At 39.2% G+C, this 18,769-nt stretch overlaps 1 protein-coding gene across 4 annotated transcripts in view; it reads left to right on the top strand.

Annotated features, from left to right (window-relative positions):
* The first annotated feature begins 985 nt into the window (after positions 1-985).
* Positions 986-18,769, top strand: part of BANP (BTG3 associated nuclear protein) — a 154,385-nt gene continuing 136,601 nt past the window's right edge. For all 4 annotated transcript variants that reach the window (XR_011326458.1, XM_069793307.1, XM_069793306.1 and 1 more), the window contains exons 1-3: positions 986-1,130; positions 15,918-16,062; positions 17,532-17,626. Coding sequence is in view for 3 of the 4 variants with exons in the window: in XM_069793307.1 (XP_069649408.1) it covers positions 15,993-16,062; positions 17,532-17,626 (165 nt within the window). In the remaining variant the exon portion in view is untranslated. The remainder of the gene's footprint in view (positions 1,131-15,917; positions 16,063-17,531; positions 17,627-18,769) is intronic.

The raw sequence follows: 18,769 nt of genomic DNA, 5'->3' as shown, positions 1-18,769 counted from the left end.
TGTCTTCTTTCAGAGCTACTTGCATACTTCCTCCATGCTTCCTTTTTGTGCTTTTGAATATTTTTATCATTCCTCAGAGGTTAACAGAAGGTTTTCCACCTTTGCCCAGTCATTCTGTTCTCACACCAAATGCAGGAACAAAGCAACAGAGGAATCAGTCTGATGAGCTAATTTAGCAAATTCCCACTTGCTGCCTGTTCTTCAGCTGTGTTCTGAGCACGGTGACGTTTTTCTCCTTAACATGACAGCTCACGTTCAGATCATCCCATTTCAGCGATGCAAGCACTCAGGAGCCATTTGAGCAGAGAGAAATTTAATGGAAGGACCAGAGAAAGGAGTAGGAAAAGGGAACGTGTCGCTGCGTGAATGGCTTAGGGCAGGCGGCTCTCGAGGTGCAGATATACGTTTAATCTGCTTGCTGACAACTCTGCCGGCCAAATCCTGCGGCTGCGTCGCCGGGCAGGTCTGGAAACGCTTAATAAAAACGAGATGTGACACTGGAGTTTGCGGTAACCCCGAGACGCTGTCGGAGAAGGAATCGCAGAGCCATGCCCAGCAGGACGCGACGGCAGGCTGCGGGACACGGCCGCGCAAAGCACACGGCTGCCTCGACCGAAACGCCGGCAAGGGTCCATCACCCTCCTGGGGCGCAGGGCGAGACCCCGTTGTGGCCTCCCGGTCCGAGCAAGAGGGTTTCGCGGAACCCTCAGGGTTTGTGGCAGGGCGAAGAGGGGAGAGTGTGGGGGGGACACACGGTGTGGATGCGTGCGGGTGCGCTGGCTGAGGTGCGGAGGGTGTCGTCTGCGGTGCCTGTGGTACAGGACTACAATTCCCGGCATGCACCGCTCCGGCCGCGTGTACTACAGGTCCCGGCCTGCTCGGCGGGGGCGGCGACGAAGAGCCGACGCGCTGCCCTCTGGGAATTGTAGTCTCTCCCGGCGGCGCGTCGGTGAAGGGCGGCCGCCGGGCCGAGTCCTCCGTGCGCCTGCGCGGGTTCTCGGGGCGGGCGGGGGCCGAGCGGGCGCAGCGGGGCGGCGCCTGCGCGCTGAGGAGAGGGAGATCTCTCGCGAGGAAGGACGCCATTATCGCAGCCGCTCGACAAACACCACGAGAATTCGGCACCGCACACGGTAACCGCGGCGCCCCGCGGCCGGACGGCTGGGGCTGAGCTCCCGTGGGGGGGCCTGACGCCTTGGGCGTATAGCCCCGGCCCTCACAGCTTTCCCGCTCCTCACAGCGTCTCCCGAGCACCCGGGCCGTGAGGCGGCGGCTCCGGGGAGGGGCCGAGGCGGGGGAGGAGGAGGAGGAGGGGGGGCCGCGGGCCCCCGCCTCCTCACCCGGACCGGGCAGGGGGGACTGGGGGGAGTGTGTGTGGATGTGGGGGGCAACCGGGGGCTCGCCTCTTCCCGCCGCAGAGGCGCCGGAGCTGGGCCCTCGGCAGGGGGCTGCTCTTCATCGCCTCGCTCCCCGCCTGCCTTCTCGGCGCTTGGGCCTGGGGAGGGGTGTCACCCCCCCCCCCCCCCCCCCCCCCTTACCCGGGGCTCCTCAGTGCCGGCCCCGTCTCTTTCGGGGGGACCGCTGGTCAGCCCTGCGGGGCGTGCGGCGTTTGAGGTGGAGGGTCTGGTCTGTGCCTCCCCCCCGGCAGTGTCCCCGAAGACAGTGACCTCTCTTCCTCCCCACCTCCCCCAGGCTCGTGTTTTCCCGTTTTGAGCCTTCCCTTCCTCGGGTCGCGCATACGCGGCACTGCAGGCACGTTTTTGGGAAGGGGAATCGCTCAGCGCACTCCCTCCCTGTCGTAGGAGAGTGTAAATGACTGGTGACATTGGTACTGCCTCTTCCTTTTCTCTCTGCTGCTTGCAGGTAGCGGTAATGGAAAGGGGCTGCTTCTTTTCACCTGCCTGCTAGTCGGGGGGGGGGGGGAAGGAAATAGTCTCCTGAGGTGCTGTTTTGCGTGTGTGGTCATTTAGGCACAGTCAGGGTTTTTCACATCTATATCGGGGTTGGTATTTTCTAGTCTCTTCATATTAGTGATCTGTTTGACAACACACTCGGTCCTCCCTTTTTCCTTATTTGCAATTCAAGTGTTGCTTTTTTTTACAATTACTCTTTTTTTAAATCCTTGTACAGTGGGAAGTTGTGTACTTAACCAAATAGAGTAATTTTATCCTGCTACGGGACATACAGTTTATGTATCAGTTTATTTTTAGAGCTCTCAAGGGAAGATTATTATTTTTTTTTTTAAGTAAACAATTTTGGAGGGGTATTAGCAACTGAGTGATTGCTGCAGTGGAAGCAGCTTTCAAATTGTAAAATGATAGTTTGGAACGTTTTTTGCTACTTTTTTTGCCTTCTGTGTGAGGTTACCTTGGTGTAGTACACTGTTGATGTTAGACTTTCAAGGAGCAAACATAAAACTTGTAGAATTTTGAGTGCTCCAGCAGGATCTTAAAACAACAAACAAAAAATGAAAACAAAAAAAAGCCTTCGTCTTAATTTCATAGCAGTGCCTCTTGCAACAATGGATTTTCTCTGTTAAAAAGTACTAATATACCTTTAAGATGGATGTCCATAGAAATTGACCAGAATAACAAAAATATGATTCTGAAACTGTATGAGCCTTATTCCGTACATTAAATGACATCTTGGCAGTAGTTCACTTTTCAATAATACATGAAAAGATGTTATGAAGAAAGACTAGTTAATTCATTGAAGAGAGTGAAAAGATTGAGTTTGGGTTTGGGAAACATTCCATCTCCTTCAGAGGATGGAAATATTTTGTAACTTTTTTCTTTGTTTTGTAATTTATAACCTGTTTTACAATGACAATAACTGGCTTTAATGTCTTAATTATCCAGCCGTCTTTAAGTTGTTGTCTGGTTACAGGACAAGTTTTCAATTTTAAGGTTCTTCTAAAGGAGTAATTGATTAATAACATTTGGAGTAATTGAATAATAACATTAAGAGTATGGTAGTAATATAGTGAGCCCTAATTATCAATGTTCACATTTGAAAGGGTTCCATCAACACATGTTCTGCTAAACATGTTTGGAAAGGGTTTTTTTACTGCCTGTGCTGCTTTTAACACAGTACAACATACTTGTTCTATACTGTTTTGGACTAAGTAGGTGAAGAAAGATGAGCATATAGTCATAGCTCCATGTAACCAGAAGCGCTACTTAGGGTTTACCTTGATTTTGCAAGGAGTAATGCTGTGCTGTGGGATTCAGAGCCACATTAATTACAGTAAAATGCTCACATTTGCAAGGACTTGAAGTTGTCTCTCTGGTCTTTTATCTTGAGCTTTTCCCTAAACTTGTAAAGCATCATTTGTGCAGGAAGAATACATGCCTTTATTTTGTCAGAACTTGAATGTCTTCGTATCTTTCATTGAAGAATGCCTTGAATTGAAATTGCTGTGATGCTCCTTAGAAAGTAAAGACTCTCTCAGTACATTCATTTTGAAAGGAAGAGATGGGTATTTCCCGTTGTGCGCAGAAGCTCTTGTCCCAGAGATCTACAGAAACTGTTTATGTGAATTGAGCAGAACAGCAAGAGCTACTTGTAGGAGGACACAATGCAAGTCTAATGATTAGAATTAGAACAACAAAATGTCTATGTATACTAAACTTTGCCAATAAAATTTTTTTCACAGATTTGATTTCCTTTAGTTTGAAACTTGATATTTAGTTGTTAACTATTGAAGTAATTTTGTTTTCTGTTTTTTACATATTCATTAAAGGGCTAAATCATAATCTTTTTTTTTTTCAGGTAAAATAAAAAGAATAAAATGTCTTTGAAGTCATGTCAAACACTTGTTTCCTTGCAGTTCTAGGTTTTTAAAGCTACTGTTAAGTGCTTAGTTTTGCCTACCACTTGTTAGACTGCATGTTAAGACGTTAAGCAAAAGTGAACAAAAGGATTAACTTCGTAAAATCCTTTGCATTTGGGACTTCAAATAAAATAATTTGTAACGTTGTCTGTTGAACAAAATTATTTTATGTTGCTTCCTGCTTGTAAAACCCTGACTTAGTCCACTTAAGGGAAGTTCAAATTTTCCTCTGAAAATTGGAGCACATGTATTTTATGATGAAAAAAGAATGCATCTCTCCTACCTGTGGAGTGAATTCATAGCAACTGTAAAGCTAAACACCCCTTCCTTCCCTGCTCCGTAGACACAAATGTGTCTGTTAACATGTACCAACTTATCTCGCTTTAATGTCCTATGAATGTGTATATACAGTCTTGCAGGTTTAAAGCTGGAGTTACCTTTTTTTTTCCTAGAGGAGGGAGGGGGAATGGCAAAACAGGATCAGACTGTACTAATGTAAGTATTTCAGAATGTGAAGAACTACTCGTTCTACGTTTTTCTACTGAAATGATGTTCTTCAGTTTATTTTCATATGTATTTTTGGTAAGAATTTAAAAATACTAGTATTGTCCCTGTGTTTTAAAACAGTGCTAAAGTCTGTTTCACCAGCTTGAATGTTTCCTTTTTCTAGATAGCCACAGGAGGTAAATCTATTAGAAGACTTTTGAGTAAGCAGATGACTTGTTGTATATTTTATGTTGGCCATCATGCTTTTTGATAGTAGAAGCCTGTGCCAATATTGGGGTCTGTCCTTGCACCCCTCCCGGAACTGCTAGATCAGCAGTTTTTCCAGCTGATCAGTCCTGGTAATCAGAAAGTTTTTCCAGCGTCTAGAAGATCAGCAGTGCACATACTAGGAAAAATATAAAATGATTAAAAAAAAAAATTATATTATTCCCTTTTCTTGTCAGAGATTCTGTTTTAGGTAAGCCAAACACGTAAGAACAAAGCATTTTGCACACATTTCCCTGGAACTTGAGCCAGGTGTTTGTCATAGTGTATACTGGTCCTGGGGTATGTGCTGAGTTTAGACTGAGCAACTTTCCGAGGCAAAGCCTCTAAGTGATTGAGCAAAGTCTCTTTCCTGCAAACAGGCAATTAAACTGGGAGGTTACAGTATTAGAAAGTCTTAATTCCTTCTGCCAATGAAAAACGTGCACTAAGCAAGGGTGTCTTACAAAGCACACTGAAGGAGGTCACGTTCGGGTATGTATGTCTTATTCCTACACCCTGCCTCCATGTTTATTTTTTGTTTCTGTAGAAGAGCTAGTTTTAACATGGTGAAGGAATATGATGGTCAGAGGAAAACAGTTTCTGGCATGGTGTCCGTGCTCCGGTACACAGACCTGATGGTAGATTGTGGGAGAGTGCCCCATGACGTGCACACAATGTCTTGGAGCTGAGGAAAGTAGCGGCTTTGGAGATGGAACAGTTGAGCCACATGGAAGTGGCTTCTCAGCAGTGCTGTTTTGTTGCAAACCAGCATGGGGCAAGATGTGTTTTCCTCAGCAGTCTCTTCTGGTTGAAATTTCACTGATGGGAATTTTCATCACACTGTTCAAGTCTTAGCGTAGCGTGTTGTTGGTAATGCGATGGAGTTGTGATGTTGGAGCTACGCTCATATTTCTCAGGGTGTGCGTGGCTCAAGAGTATAGCTCCAAGATGCAGGGCTTAGTGTTGCTTTCATTTTTATCTACACAGTAACAAGTCATTTCTGCAGTGTGTCAGCTTCCAGAAACACATCCAAGCCATTTTCTGCACTAACTAAAGTTTTTAAATGATCTTTTACTTGGCCTTAAGTAGGGAACTTTCCGATTCTTGATGATTGAAAAATATGGATGTTGTTAAACTTGGAGAAATCTGTGTCAGAGCCAGTTTTTAGTTTGATCGAAGATGTCATACTTACATCTGCCTACAGCTGTGATTTCAGTTTGAAATGTACTCTGGATTTAGTGATATCTTTAACTCTTTAGAGGAAATAATAGTCTTCAACCTAAATCTGGTGTTTATGGAAGTGAATAATTGGATATTTTTAGTAATTAAAAAGTCCAGTTCTATCTACCATAACTTCAAGAATTAATTTTTTTCCACTTTTAATGCTTTTTCCTCAGAAAGCATGAGATTGTTATGGTTTTTTTTCCACATTTTGGATAATTTCTAATAAAGAAGAAACTCATTTAACACCCCCCAACCCCAATTATCATACACTTTTTAGCAACATATTTAAAAGTAATCATTTTCTGTTTACACTAAATTGCAGTGTTTGGTCTGTGAAGTGAAGTAATATTTGCTTTGGCAGAGTTAGTAATACAAGATTCCCCTTGGGAATTCAGTAGTTCAATCCTTCAGACAGAAGTCTTATCCAGGTAATTTTTTTTTTTTCTATATAGTATGGTTGCTAGCTTATTCTTCACTCAGCCTTTCTTCTAGGTCTGTTTATAAACCTGGAATAAATTTTGTTGGAAGGCTTGAAGAATCATGGGCTCTTTTGGTAATGTAACTGTTGGCATGTGGTCATTGATGCCAAAATTGGTGGTAAGACTTCCTTTGGAGTCAGCAAGTCTCATGGTATATTGGTGTGCCTTTTCCCACTGAGGCAGACCCCAACCCCACTGAAGCTTCATGATGGTGAGGGCTTCTGAAAGAGGGAATCTTCATGGCAAATTTAATCGACTCTAAAATTTTTCCTTTGGTAAATGTTTCTTATTAAATAATTGCATGGAGTTAATGGCTTTGCCATTTCAGTGGTCATTTAAAATTTAAAGTACCATCTGTGATACTATTCATTAAGTTGTTTTCTTGAATACAGAGAATTTTTTTTTTTAATGAGGGGGGGAAATTACTTTGTGATACTGAAATGATTGGATAACATAATGAAAAACTGGGCTTTCAGATGTGTAAGTCGAAAACTATGCTGATTGTCTTAAAATCTCTTTATTTCCCATCTTTTCATCTTGACCGTATACTTTCAGTCTTGCAAAAGGGAAATCAACTTAATATTGCATAGTTTTTCACAAATATCAAATGGTTGCATGGTAAAATAGAGATAATGAAAGTGTTAAGCAGGAAGGAAACCTTGTGGGATAGCTACTTAATATTGCAATAGTTAATGAAGCAACGTTAGAGATGCGTGCAAATGCTTTTGTTAGGTATAAATTATTATGTAGGTGGTCAGTATTCAGAAGCTGTCATTTATTCAGCAAGTTTTAGCAAGTGTTTTCATATTAAAAAATTTTTTCACCTCCTTCTCTCTCCCGGTAGCATCTGATGTTTTTTTAGAACTGTTATTTTTAGTTGTAACCCTTTTGTTTTGCTATTTATTTCCCACTTTCTGAAGGGGGTTAAAATATTAAATAAATAGCTGGTATCTAGATCTGTTATTCTTCTCATACATATATTCCTTAAAAAATCCTTTTGAGTTGAACCAGTAGTTAGTTGTACAGAAAGTATCTCTGAGACTTTCTGATCAACACACAGTATTGTTAGCTAGAAAACAGCTACAAACATATCATGTAGTCTTAAAGAACTTTTCAGCTTTTTGAAGCATCCACTTCAAATGGGAAATTAGAGTTAAAATTTCTCAAAATTAATTATTTCAGTCTATGCCATTGAGATTTCAAAATGTTTTAATATCAGAACACCCACCCCACCCAAATGAAGTAATGAAACTCAAATTTGATAGAAATTGTATTCTCCAAAGTATTCTTTCATATGCAAGTTTAGGGTCAAAGACCTGCTGATAAACCTTGTCCCAGTTTACACATCCTTGCTGGGGGAAAATGTGCTCCCTTGATCCTTCATGAAATAACTTACATTTCATGAGCATAATGCAGATCCCTCTGCTGCAAAGGAGCCTTGTCTGAAAGAGACTATGTTCTGATGTCTGTAAAATGTGTTTGTACTGCTTGTGCCCTTACTCCAAGTGTTTGATTCCTGGAACTGGAAGAACACTTAACAGCTCTCTGTCAGCTTCTCAGCTACCTCTGCAGATCTGTTGAATAGCAGTGGCGAAGCTCATTTGCTGTGTTACTTTGTCCTGCTGCTTGGGAAAGTTACAGTGTGGTGCAATAACTTCGGGTGATACCTGCTCTGAGTTAGTACTGAGTTGATTTCATAGCTGGTGATACTTCAGCTACCAGTGTTTTCTGGAATATTGGCTTTCCAAAGAAAGTTCCGCTCTTCTTCCCCCCACTTCAGTTCTTAACTCACTTCTCAGTAAAGGCCCTATGAGGTGTTTAAAAATCACTGTTGTTTCCTCTCTGTTTCCCCTGCAGGAGGAATAATACCAACTCTTTTAAAATAACACCTTTTATTCATGAAGCAGGCAGATAATGCACCTTGGGGTTTTTGGGGAGGAATTCCCCCCCCCCCCCCCCCCCCCAGCTGGGAAAATTGAATCCTGGATAGTGTGTGCAGTGATCCCTTGGTGGACCAGTAGCACACATCATACTAGACCTGTTGTTGCTGAAGTCTGTAGACCACTGTGGTTTCTTTCATGTGAAAAGAAGCATAACATTTTAATGTCCTTTGAGTTTTGTGATGGAGAATAGGGAACAAAGCACTCAGAATTCAAATATTTAAGTACAATGTTTTGACTGCTGTATAATCCACTTATTGCAGTATTAAACTTCAAGCAAAGTTTTGCTCTTTCTCATGTATGTAATGTTCTGGTAAGAGCTTTCTGCTTGTGTATAACATGACAATGAATTCGGGTGCAGTTGTATTTTTGTTCCATTCATTTTTCCTGTTCATTCGTGTTTCAGCTAGAAATAGTATTAGTGTAGTTCTTGGTTTTGATTTTACCTGTTTAGCAGGAATGTAATTTTGCTAGGAACATATGAAAGTACTCCTGAATAGGAAATTTACAGGACCAAACTTACTCTCTCTTTCTGAGGATAGTTTCTGGTGTCAACAGGCCCAGCGGTACAACTGTGTCTATGTAAAGACATAGGCACAAGTGGGTTAGGTGTGGTGTTTTAAGGTGTGCTTTGGATCTGACATTGTGGAGCTGCCGTCATTAACTGGAGTACGCTCTGCAAGTGTTCAAGTCATGCTGATAATCTTACCAAAATACATCCTTTCCCAACATCTGCAGGATGTTCTGGAGTTTGAGGCACAAAAGAAAAATACTTTTATCAGTGTTACAGTTCTTGTAAAGATCTAAGATCTGCCCCTAATAATTCTGATTGTGTTAGGCAGCGGTTTGAAATTCCTAAAGTTGATATGAAGTATCACAGAAAAATAAATTGAGGTTATTAAAAAAAACTAGTAACTTCTGCCTTCAAATGAAGGTGCAGTTACCCAAAATTCAAAGGACAGCTGGACTACCCATCTCAAAAAAAAAAAAAAAAAAAGAAAAAAAAAAAGTCTAATCATGGGTAGAAGTTCTTTGAGGCTGGGAGACACTTTTATGTAAATAATAAGAAACTAATTCTGGAAGTTTGTTGAATTTAAGTACTTGTAGGGTTTTTTTGGAGCTGTTATCAATAAAGATTCTCCATCTAGTGGATGAAAACAATAAAACAACATGACTACACCTGGTTTTGCATACTGCATTTGCTGTCTGGGCAGTACTTGTTTCATGTTTGATGGTTTTCAGCCATACATACAAATTGTGCCCAGCATTAATGACCTGTGCCCTGAGTAATTATACTATAATGCAGGAAACTGACCTCTGCCTTATGGCACTGAATCTGCAAACACTTATGTATATCTAGTCCAAATGGGTAGTCTCATTAAGTGCAATGGGTTTACTATATGTCTGTAACATTAAATTCAGACTTTTTTGCATGTCTAAGCACCTGAAAGTGTAGTTATAATAGGTGTTAACATATCCTGCCTAGCTCACTTTGATAATTATATCAAAGATGTGGCAGTGTGGGTGTTGGCACATGACAGCAGCAAGCGCGTTTTTACAGGGTCCACAGAGAACTTGTGCTTAAGTTGCTGGTGTATGTGGCCACACACTCAATGCTGTTGTTCTTGTGCCAGAATGTGTTAAGCTGGTGTGAGTACACTGGAAAGCAGGACAGTGGTATTTCTGTTTTAGTTTGTTGTACATTGTGTTAGGATTGTGGCCAATGGCAACGTATTAGAAGAAAAAGACATCCAAGCAAAACAGTGGCTTGTACCAGGTGGAATGGGAAAAAAAAAAGGGGGGGGGGGAATAGTTCTAGAAGCAAAACAATAAAACAATAATAATAATGTGAGCTTTTGTAGCGCTATTTGAGAATTTCTGTCTTCCTGCAAGATTTTGTACTCCAAAGAAGTTTCAAGTTCCTTTATTCTTGGAGCAGCTGTTTCCTTTTTCCTGTTGCTATCTGTATTTTAAGAACTTGTACTGGAGTCCATCAGCATAGCATCTCTGAGTGGTATTTATTTTATATATCTACAGAATGTTATGGCTGGTGGCCATGCTTTCACAGATAAGGAATGTTTCTATTATGTTTTGGGAGGATAGCTTTTTTTTCCTGATCTTTGGCTGATCTAAAGATGCCTGTATATTATTACACTAATTTTTTAATTGTTAAACTGAAATGCTTGTGTAGTTTTACTATGAAATTTACTTAAAACACAATGTTTTTACTTGCCTTTTAAGGTGGATTGAGAATAAGGATGAAAGCTAAACAGATGTTAAGAAAGATTAGAATATTCTCTTTTGTAGTTTCTAGTAGTAATAAAGAAGTGTAAATTCTGATCCGCCCCCCCCCCCGAAAATGGTTTTCAACTTCATTCTGATAAGACTGCAGCTTCAGAGTTAGAGCATAAGGGAGGCTGGTAGCTCTTGTATTTACAGTGCATTTAACCCTGCATGCTGTTAAATTGTTGCTTTTTATTATGTTATTCCTCATCTGTTACAGTGCATTAACATTTGCACTGATGTGGCTTGTTGGGGAATTATTAATTAGTGTAGGAAGGCTCTGTTCCTGCTGCCAACTAAAGTGACTTTATCTTACAGAAGAGTCCAGGCTTGGGGATTATAAAAAAGTTGCAAGTCACATAGCAAGACTAAAAGAACACTGTCAGGTTCTGAGCCTTGTAATACCCGTGAACAACTTCATGTATCACATTACGTGAACATTTCCCAGTTCTTTCCATGGGACTACTCATAGGACAGTCTTGTCAATGCAGGAGATCTGTTGCCAGGTTAGCCAGGGTTATAACCTGAGCATGCTGGTTTTTCGTCATTAAGACTATCATGTGAAAAATCTTATTTGGTACTTGGAGTGCCTTTTTGCTGGTTTTGCATAATTTGCTTCCAGAGTGGATTTAACTGAGCTGCACAAAGGCATTCTTGGTGTGGATTATTCTTTGCACAGAGACTTAAAGCTCAGTGGTCCTTGTGGGCTGTTTCCCTGAAGGGACAAGAACTCAGGGAAGTTGAACTGACTTAACTAAAGCAGTAGAGTTAATGAGTATTATGTCCTCTATGGATCTTCACTTTCAGAGGGTGGATGATCTTTATACTATAATCCTTTTACAGCATAAGGTCATTTTACTTCTGCACAAAGTTGTCCTCACAGAGGATTAATGCACTTGCATGCATGTATCAGATACATTCTTATCATTAGGCTTGCCTTTGTAGTCTAGCTGGTTTGCTGTTTCAGAAAACTTTTGTAAGTGTCAGCAAATCATAGCTCTTTGCAAGATAAGGACCTTTGTTTGTGCCATTCATGGTAGATATTAGGCTCAGAAAAATGGGCAGATTGGCTAATAGTGGTTGTATAAAGAAGAATATGTATTTCAAACTGGAATGACATATTCGAAAAATGGCCTTAATTGATTTAAAGGAAAGTGAAATGAAGGAGAAGAAAAACATTTGGGGCCTTTGGGTTGGTCAAAGTAAAATGGCACCCTTCAGGTTTTTTTACACAATCAGAAGTAAATTTTTGTCATAGTGCAAGTTGAAGTATGAGGTAAGTTTTTTTTCATTTATCAATAGCACTGAGAAATATTAGTCGGGGGAGTGATTAGCTGCTCAAATAAGAGAAGTTCAATTAAACACTCTATGTAGACTAGAGCTTTGGAATTTTTTTTTTAAATATAGTGTTTACCCTTGCTAATTAGTATGAGAGAGAAGGTTTATGTTTTGTGCATGTTTTTATATGTTAACAAGACATTGGATGTTTTTGATTATACACTTTGGAATGATGCCCTGAGACTTTGTAAAGCCATCAGATATTTCAGTAAAAGGTTTGTTTACTAGGGACTGCTCAAAAGAATTATTCTGAATTAATGTTTTAAAATAGATTAATTAAATTGCATTAAACTTGTGTGTGGAAAAGCTAATCTGGAATTCAGGTGAATTTAATTTAGTTGCTTACAAATATTAATTTCCTTAATTAAACAAAGGCTACCTTAATTCTGTGCTAAATGTATCGATTCTGAGTAGCAGTATTGGCAGAGATATTTAGTGCACTTTATCTAATCTGCTTTAAATTTATACTTTCAGTTGTCTCTGATTAAATTTATACTTTCAGTTGTCTCTGATTAGTTTTTCAGAGTGTTCCAGTACTAGAACCACCTCCCAGTAAGTGGTTGTAGGAATGCTCTAGGCTTTTTGCTCCCCTTTTTGGCTTTGTTTCTGAATATGAGAAGCCAAGAATGGGGAGGAGTGTTCGTCTACTTTCAACTCATAATACGTAATAGGGAAATTAATATCTTTAAGTTTTGATGGGTGATGAAATAGACTGTATTCATTATTAGAAGATTTAGTTCTGTTACTCCGTATTGATGCTTGTTCTGTCTTGGAATCAATCTTAGGACTGTTTTCTCAAATTTTGAAATCATATTTTTCCTTTAGGAGGTAAGAGGGAACTAATGCAGTATGTTTGCTATGTGTGATTATTTCCATTATTCACTGTGATTAAAAAGTGAGACAATTTTTAGTGTGTGCTACTTTATAAAACAGGAATGGGTTTCTGGTGGGTTTCCTAGGCAAGGGTTGCCAAAGTAGGGTCTGGCCTGGGGTGGGGAAAGGGTGGACAGTAAAAGAGCTGATCTGGGAATGGGTTACATGGTGCAAGAGGTCTGAAGGGTTAGAAATGCTTGAGGTAACTGAGATTTGAAGGCACCCAGGGCTGAAGTGGGAATGGAGCTGGGAGGAAATTCCTCTGATACACACCGTAACCTGTTTTTCAGTCTTTGCATTGGGTAAGAGTTGAAGCAGTCTTTTCCAACCCTCCAAAAAGCCCTCTGGGAGAAGTGAGGAGTGCAGCATAGATCCACCTAAATAAATGGCTCAGCTGGAGTCAGTTTGAGTTTGGCTGGCCAAGGCCTCCTGTAGTGTATGTGTTAATGAGATTTTCCATTGTCTGGTATAAGCTGTCTTCCCATATCTCTCCCCCAGATAATGGCAAATTGACTATAAAATATTACTCTGTTGATCAAACTTCCACATGCTGGTTGGGGGAGTAAAAGTGGGCACATTTTATGTCCCTGATGTAGTTTATCCTCAGCTTCCTGTTAATATTTCTTTCTTATAGCTTAGTATTTGTTCCAGGTAATATTTCAGCTTTGCCTTCTTAATGCCAATGTACATATACTTAATTTAGATTTAATGGGGACTAGGGTTTCAGCCAGAAGAAAGAAAGGAGAAAAAGAAGGCTGTGAATGTATAGCAAACATCAAGAAAAGAAGTGTTTTTCTTGAGGAAATGCTGGTAAATACTTCACTGAGTAAAATATGTGGAAACTACATTGGTGAAGTTATTCTGAATTTGTTGACTGAGGCTTTTTAAAGCTGATAAATTAATCTAACTCTAATGCTGTTAAATTTTATAATAAATTTTATAGGCATTTTAATCAAGTTGTGATAGCTGCTGTGGTTGTAGTACCCAATGTAGCTTACTTGGGCATTGCTTTCCTAATCCACACATCTAGTGTCAATAACAAATTTATTTGTTTTCCCCTTATGTTTTGATACAGGAGCTCACTGCGTCTGGTGACAGCAGAAGTATATTTTGTTCTGCCTGTTGAGAAGGCAAAAATGTGTTCTGTCAGAGTGTTGGCTAATTGCCTATGAGCTGTTTCTGACTTACTGAAATTGTCATAAAATTTGTTTAAATGGAAATAAATACAAATATTATGAAGACACATTGCTGTGTACGTGTAGTAGTTGTTCTGCCGATCACAGTTTGGTTGTTGTGCCCTTGTTTGAAGACTCCGTGACAGAATATTTTGGTGGTACTTTTCTGATGTGAGGTTGAATACTTTCAGACTATGACCCATGAGAGGTGGAGACCAGATGTCAGAAGTGTGAAATTATTTTTTGTTTGTGTTGAAGAAAGGTTTAATTTCAGTGATTTTTTTTTTTTTTTTTTTTTAAATAATGAATTTTGGAAGGCTAAATACGTGCATCACATGAAGTATTAAAGTGGATTTAAACAAAAGCATTGCAAATCCTTTGGAATGTTTTATAAAACATTGATGTATTTGTAGCTGTAACTGGTTTAAATGCAACACGTGAATTATCAGTGAAATCTTGAATTGTGTAAATAGTTTTAAAAGTTGGGTTTGTTCTAGTTTGTTCTTTTTTCGTGTTTGGAGTGGCGGATGTCTTCCTTCAGGTTGAGGGCAGGGTTCTTAATATTACTAGCAGTATGTAACATTATGAAACAGTAACTGTAGCACAGCTGGTTTATTATGTTAAGCCTGGCTGGTTACCAGGATTTCTCAGAAATGGCAAATACAATTTGCCAAAATGGCATCCATATGCACTAATGTATTGCCAGGTTTTTTGGGCGTGCTGCCACAGTCTGTGCTGTCCCAACAGTTTTTCGCCATGATCAGAATTTCAAATGACTCAGTATTGGCAGTGCTGGTATTTTGAGTAAACAATTCTGATATGCGGGGAGTCCTCCTTTGGAGATGGGCTTTCACAGTGTGCAGTGGTTGCTCAGGCCAGTCTCAGAATTCTTCTGTAGGTTGTGTCGCTCTCTTCAAAAATTTTTACTCTACCTGTCTGGCTTAATGGCTTTCTTGTGCTCAAGTGGAAGAGGGAAAGAGGAAAATCTTTATGCATCATTGGATTTGATTTAGTGTTAGTGTTAAGGGATGAATTACCATTTCTATTGGTAAACCTCAAATCTCTCTAGTGTTTTTTGCTTCAGGTTATAAAGGAAAAAATCGGCTGATCTCTTGGTATTCATTGTCCATCTCTTTGTAAACCGAGGGAAAGCACAGATACGAATGGTTCCAGTGATTTTAATTAAATTTTACAGGCTGAAGGTTTCTCTTAAAACACTAATAAATAATCTTGACAGAGAATTCCAAGGGAGCAGGGCTGAGAAACATTTTGGCTTTACAATCAGGACCATATTCTGAAAATAGGCCCATCAGAATTGAGCTGTAGAAAAACCAGGCAAGTTCAAGAAAAAAGGTGAAGTTTTGCTTCAAGTGTAGTAGTAATTAGCTGTGAGGAAGCTCCCTTGTTCTCACTGAATGTTTATGAAGATTTTGGAGGCCTGTTAAGATTCATACATGTAAGTGTCTTGTGTGCATGTAGATCTGTACAGAATGCAGTAACTGCAAATCTAATGTGGCTTGGGAGCTTCATATGCTTTTGCGACATCAAGACTAAATACTAAAGTCTGATCACTTCCAAGAGCTAAGTAATAATTTGTAAATTAAAACCCTGCAATTTAGGAGTGGTCTTGTATGCTCTTAAAACTTCTAAAACAAAAAATCAATTTAAAAGAAAACATTTTATTTTGTATTTTATACTGGCGAGCTACCAAATCTCTGAAGCTAAATGTTCTCTTTATCCATTTGGAAAATGCAGAAAGGTGGATCAGCAAGGAAAGCTTGACCTCTTGTCTCAGTCCTAGTATAGAAAGATTTACTCATAGAGGTGATGCGGGTAGTTTAGTCCTTTGCTCTTTGATGAGGCTACTGAATAAAGTAGCAGTTAATACCCACTGGATGATCGCTGGAAGTTGGTCATTTCTTTTAGGAACTGCATCTCCTTTTATAGAGGAAGAATGAAAAAACAAAGGTAGTATTGATATATCAAGTATATCTGTATTAACACTCTTCTTGCTGTTTTTCAGGATTGCATGACTTGTAAAATTACTTATTTGGGGACCTGAAGTAGTGTTTGACTGGATATTGCTGCCTGGTTCTGAATGATGTCAGAACAGGATTTGGCAGATGTTGTTCAGATTGCTGTTGAAGACTTGACTCCAGATAACCCAGGTACAGTAGAGGTGGTGGTGATGGCGTGAGAGAGATCATTTATAGTATTGCCCATTAACAAGGTGGAAATCACTGTTGAGCTTTTCTTAAAAATATAAAGCAGTGCTGCTGATTTTTTTTTTTTTTTCCTGAGGTGCCTCTTAAGACTACATACCAGGTTTTCAGTAGCTTAACTTGTATATCTTCAATATCCTTTAGATCAGATTTTTTTTTTTTATTCTACTTTTCTTTTAAAGGCTTTATTGCCTGGGGATTTTTTTGTGCAGGGGTAGACTAGTGCTGAAAACTTTGAATGAAATATGGCCTCCTGCAATCTTTTGTTTTTCTCCAGACCAAATAGATGTTTTAGGCTTTCCCTCAAATGAGAGCTATCACCCATCTATTATGAATTGTTGTTTTACTTGTAAAATAGTTTCTCATACATTATTAAAATTCTTCGTATGTATAACAAAATTACAGTAAAAATGAAAACCACTTCTGAAAGCAAATATTGTGATATCCCTTGCTTAGAACTTGACCTACTAAGTGAAAACGTGTTGAGATCAGCTATAGTCATAGATCCTATGCTGCCTTTACATGCGAGTAAGTGACTGAAAGAACAGTAACTACTGTTATGGAAAACAGAAACGCATATCAAAAAACTTTTTTCTGATGCAAAACAAAACAGTTACTTCAGAAATGTTCCCAAAGAGTTGGAGAAGCTGGCACCTGCCTGTCCTAGGCTGGCTGGGAACTTGGTGTTTAGTTTTGTCAGCTGTGGGTGGTATGGTCAACCTTAAACAAGTCTTGCTTTGCTTAGTTTGGTAAAGGAACTTGAACCTTGTCCAATCTTGGGTGATGCTCTGACCCTGAGGCTGTTCAGGGCTCTATCTCTTGATTTTACCAGCCAGGCCTTCCAGTTCTAAATTCAGTTTTTCTTTTTTTTGTTACTGATTTCTTCAAAATGTTTGCCTTTAGATGAAAGGCTATTAGAACCTCTAGGTCTGCATATCTAAGTAATTATTTTGGAAAGCTTGCAGGATTTTGTTCATCTATACTGGGGAAAAGTAACCCGCTACTGCACCGAGTAGTGGGTGTAATTCTGTCTTTGTACAGAACTTCATTAGTACTTTTTATGGTTTTGTATAAACATGAGGGTTCAGAAGCCTGTAGAATCTGTCAAAGCAGAGCAGCTAATGTGGCAACTCTGCTACCTCATGGTAAGTTCCTAATAAAAAAAATCCAAGGTAATGCATGAGTGTTACATCCTCAGTGCATTTGCAACAAAGACTTGGATATGGATAAATGTTTTTTGAGAAGCAGTAAACCGTTGTCATGTATTTAAGAGAAACCCCCAGTAAGTGTAAAAGAATACAGATGTTAATTAAATGCCTTTTACATTTTTTTGTTTTATCCATTTAATGTATTTTTAATTTGAGCCTTGTCCTCTTATATTCTAAACCGTGGCAATGCTTATTTTTTCTTTGCAGTTGTGTTGGAGAATCATGAAGTGACAGATGATGATGTAGAGCCTGCTCTGAAACGTCAGCGTATAGAAATTAACTGCCAGGATCCCTCTATTAAGGTTATGATAATGCCTTTTTCTGTTTTTATTTGTAATACCAATTAAGTTAGCTTTCTTAGGGAAACATACTAAAAGAAAAGAATGTAAAATAAACTGTTTATACATAATACCGGAATTATTCTTAGCCTTCTTGTAACTGTGTGTTCATTTTTGTGCATAAATTTTAAAATCTGGTTGATTGGCTAATTTTCCAGTGTAAAATCAGTAGCAAGAATTTTATATGCATTATGAAATGTCATCAGAATTAATTCCAGTCACTCAAACATCACTATTAGTACATTTTTTGATAAAGTGAATAAAGTTGACCTAAAAGATAAACTTGAGCATGTATTTGTATTACAATTTGTTGATACTTTCAGCATGTTTTAAATTATTATTTTAAGCTAACAATATTTCCTAATAGTCAAACTGTATTTGGTTCAGGCTCAGGCTTTTCTGTACTTGCAGAACTTCCCCTGCTGTTCTCACTAGTGTGCTTCAGGTTTTGGTTTTTTTTTGTCTTGGAGCATAAGTATATGAGTAGTATTTTACTGCCGAACACGTTAAATAGTATGTAATTTTGTATTTTTGAAACGGTCATAGAAACGGAAGCTCTGTATTGGAAGAGCACCGGGGGAGGAGCGCTGTAAGCCAGCTTGATTAGGTGTGTAAATTGTAATGGAGGGCCACAAGATGGCATAGTTGCTGTTTGCAAAGGAGAATGTGTGTAATATTACCCTTTAATGGCCTATTTTTCCCAAGAGAAAGCAAGTAGAATATGCTTTCTTTTGAATAAAATTGCTTAGGAAAACAGATTTTATTTATTTGTTTTTCTTGATTTGCTGCTCAGGAGAAAACTTAAGTAAGCAGCGTTAATTGTCTCTGAGGTTATTTGTGTTGATATAATTCCCACTGTAATCATCTGAATTATCTGTTTGGGCAGGAAAAAATCTTACTTAACTTCATCCAGGAGGATGCGTTCATAAATTTGTAATCCTTTTGTTTTTACATGTATCAAATGAAAGGCTTTGGCATGTCATTTTAAATGATTTTGTGGTGTATGAAATCATACTAACAAAGTGCTTAGGTGAAAATGTGTTTGGCTCGGATGCTTTTGGCTTCTAAATAAAGATCTGGAAGAATTTGAGAATGCTAAAATGCTCC

Source organism: Haliaeetus albicilla, chromosome 10 (genome assembly GCF_947461875.1).
Source record: "Haliaeetus albicilla chromosome 10, bHalAlb1.1, whole genome shotgun sequence".
Taxonomy (NCBI): Eukaryota; Metazoa; Chordata; class Aves; order Accipitriformes; family Accipitridae; genus Haliaeetus; species Haliaeetus albicilla.
Note: the sequence above shows the minus strand (reverse complement) of the source record. Positions and strands in the feature narration are given on the sequence as shown.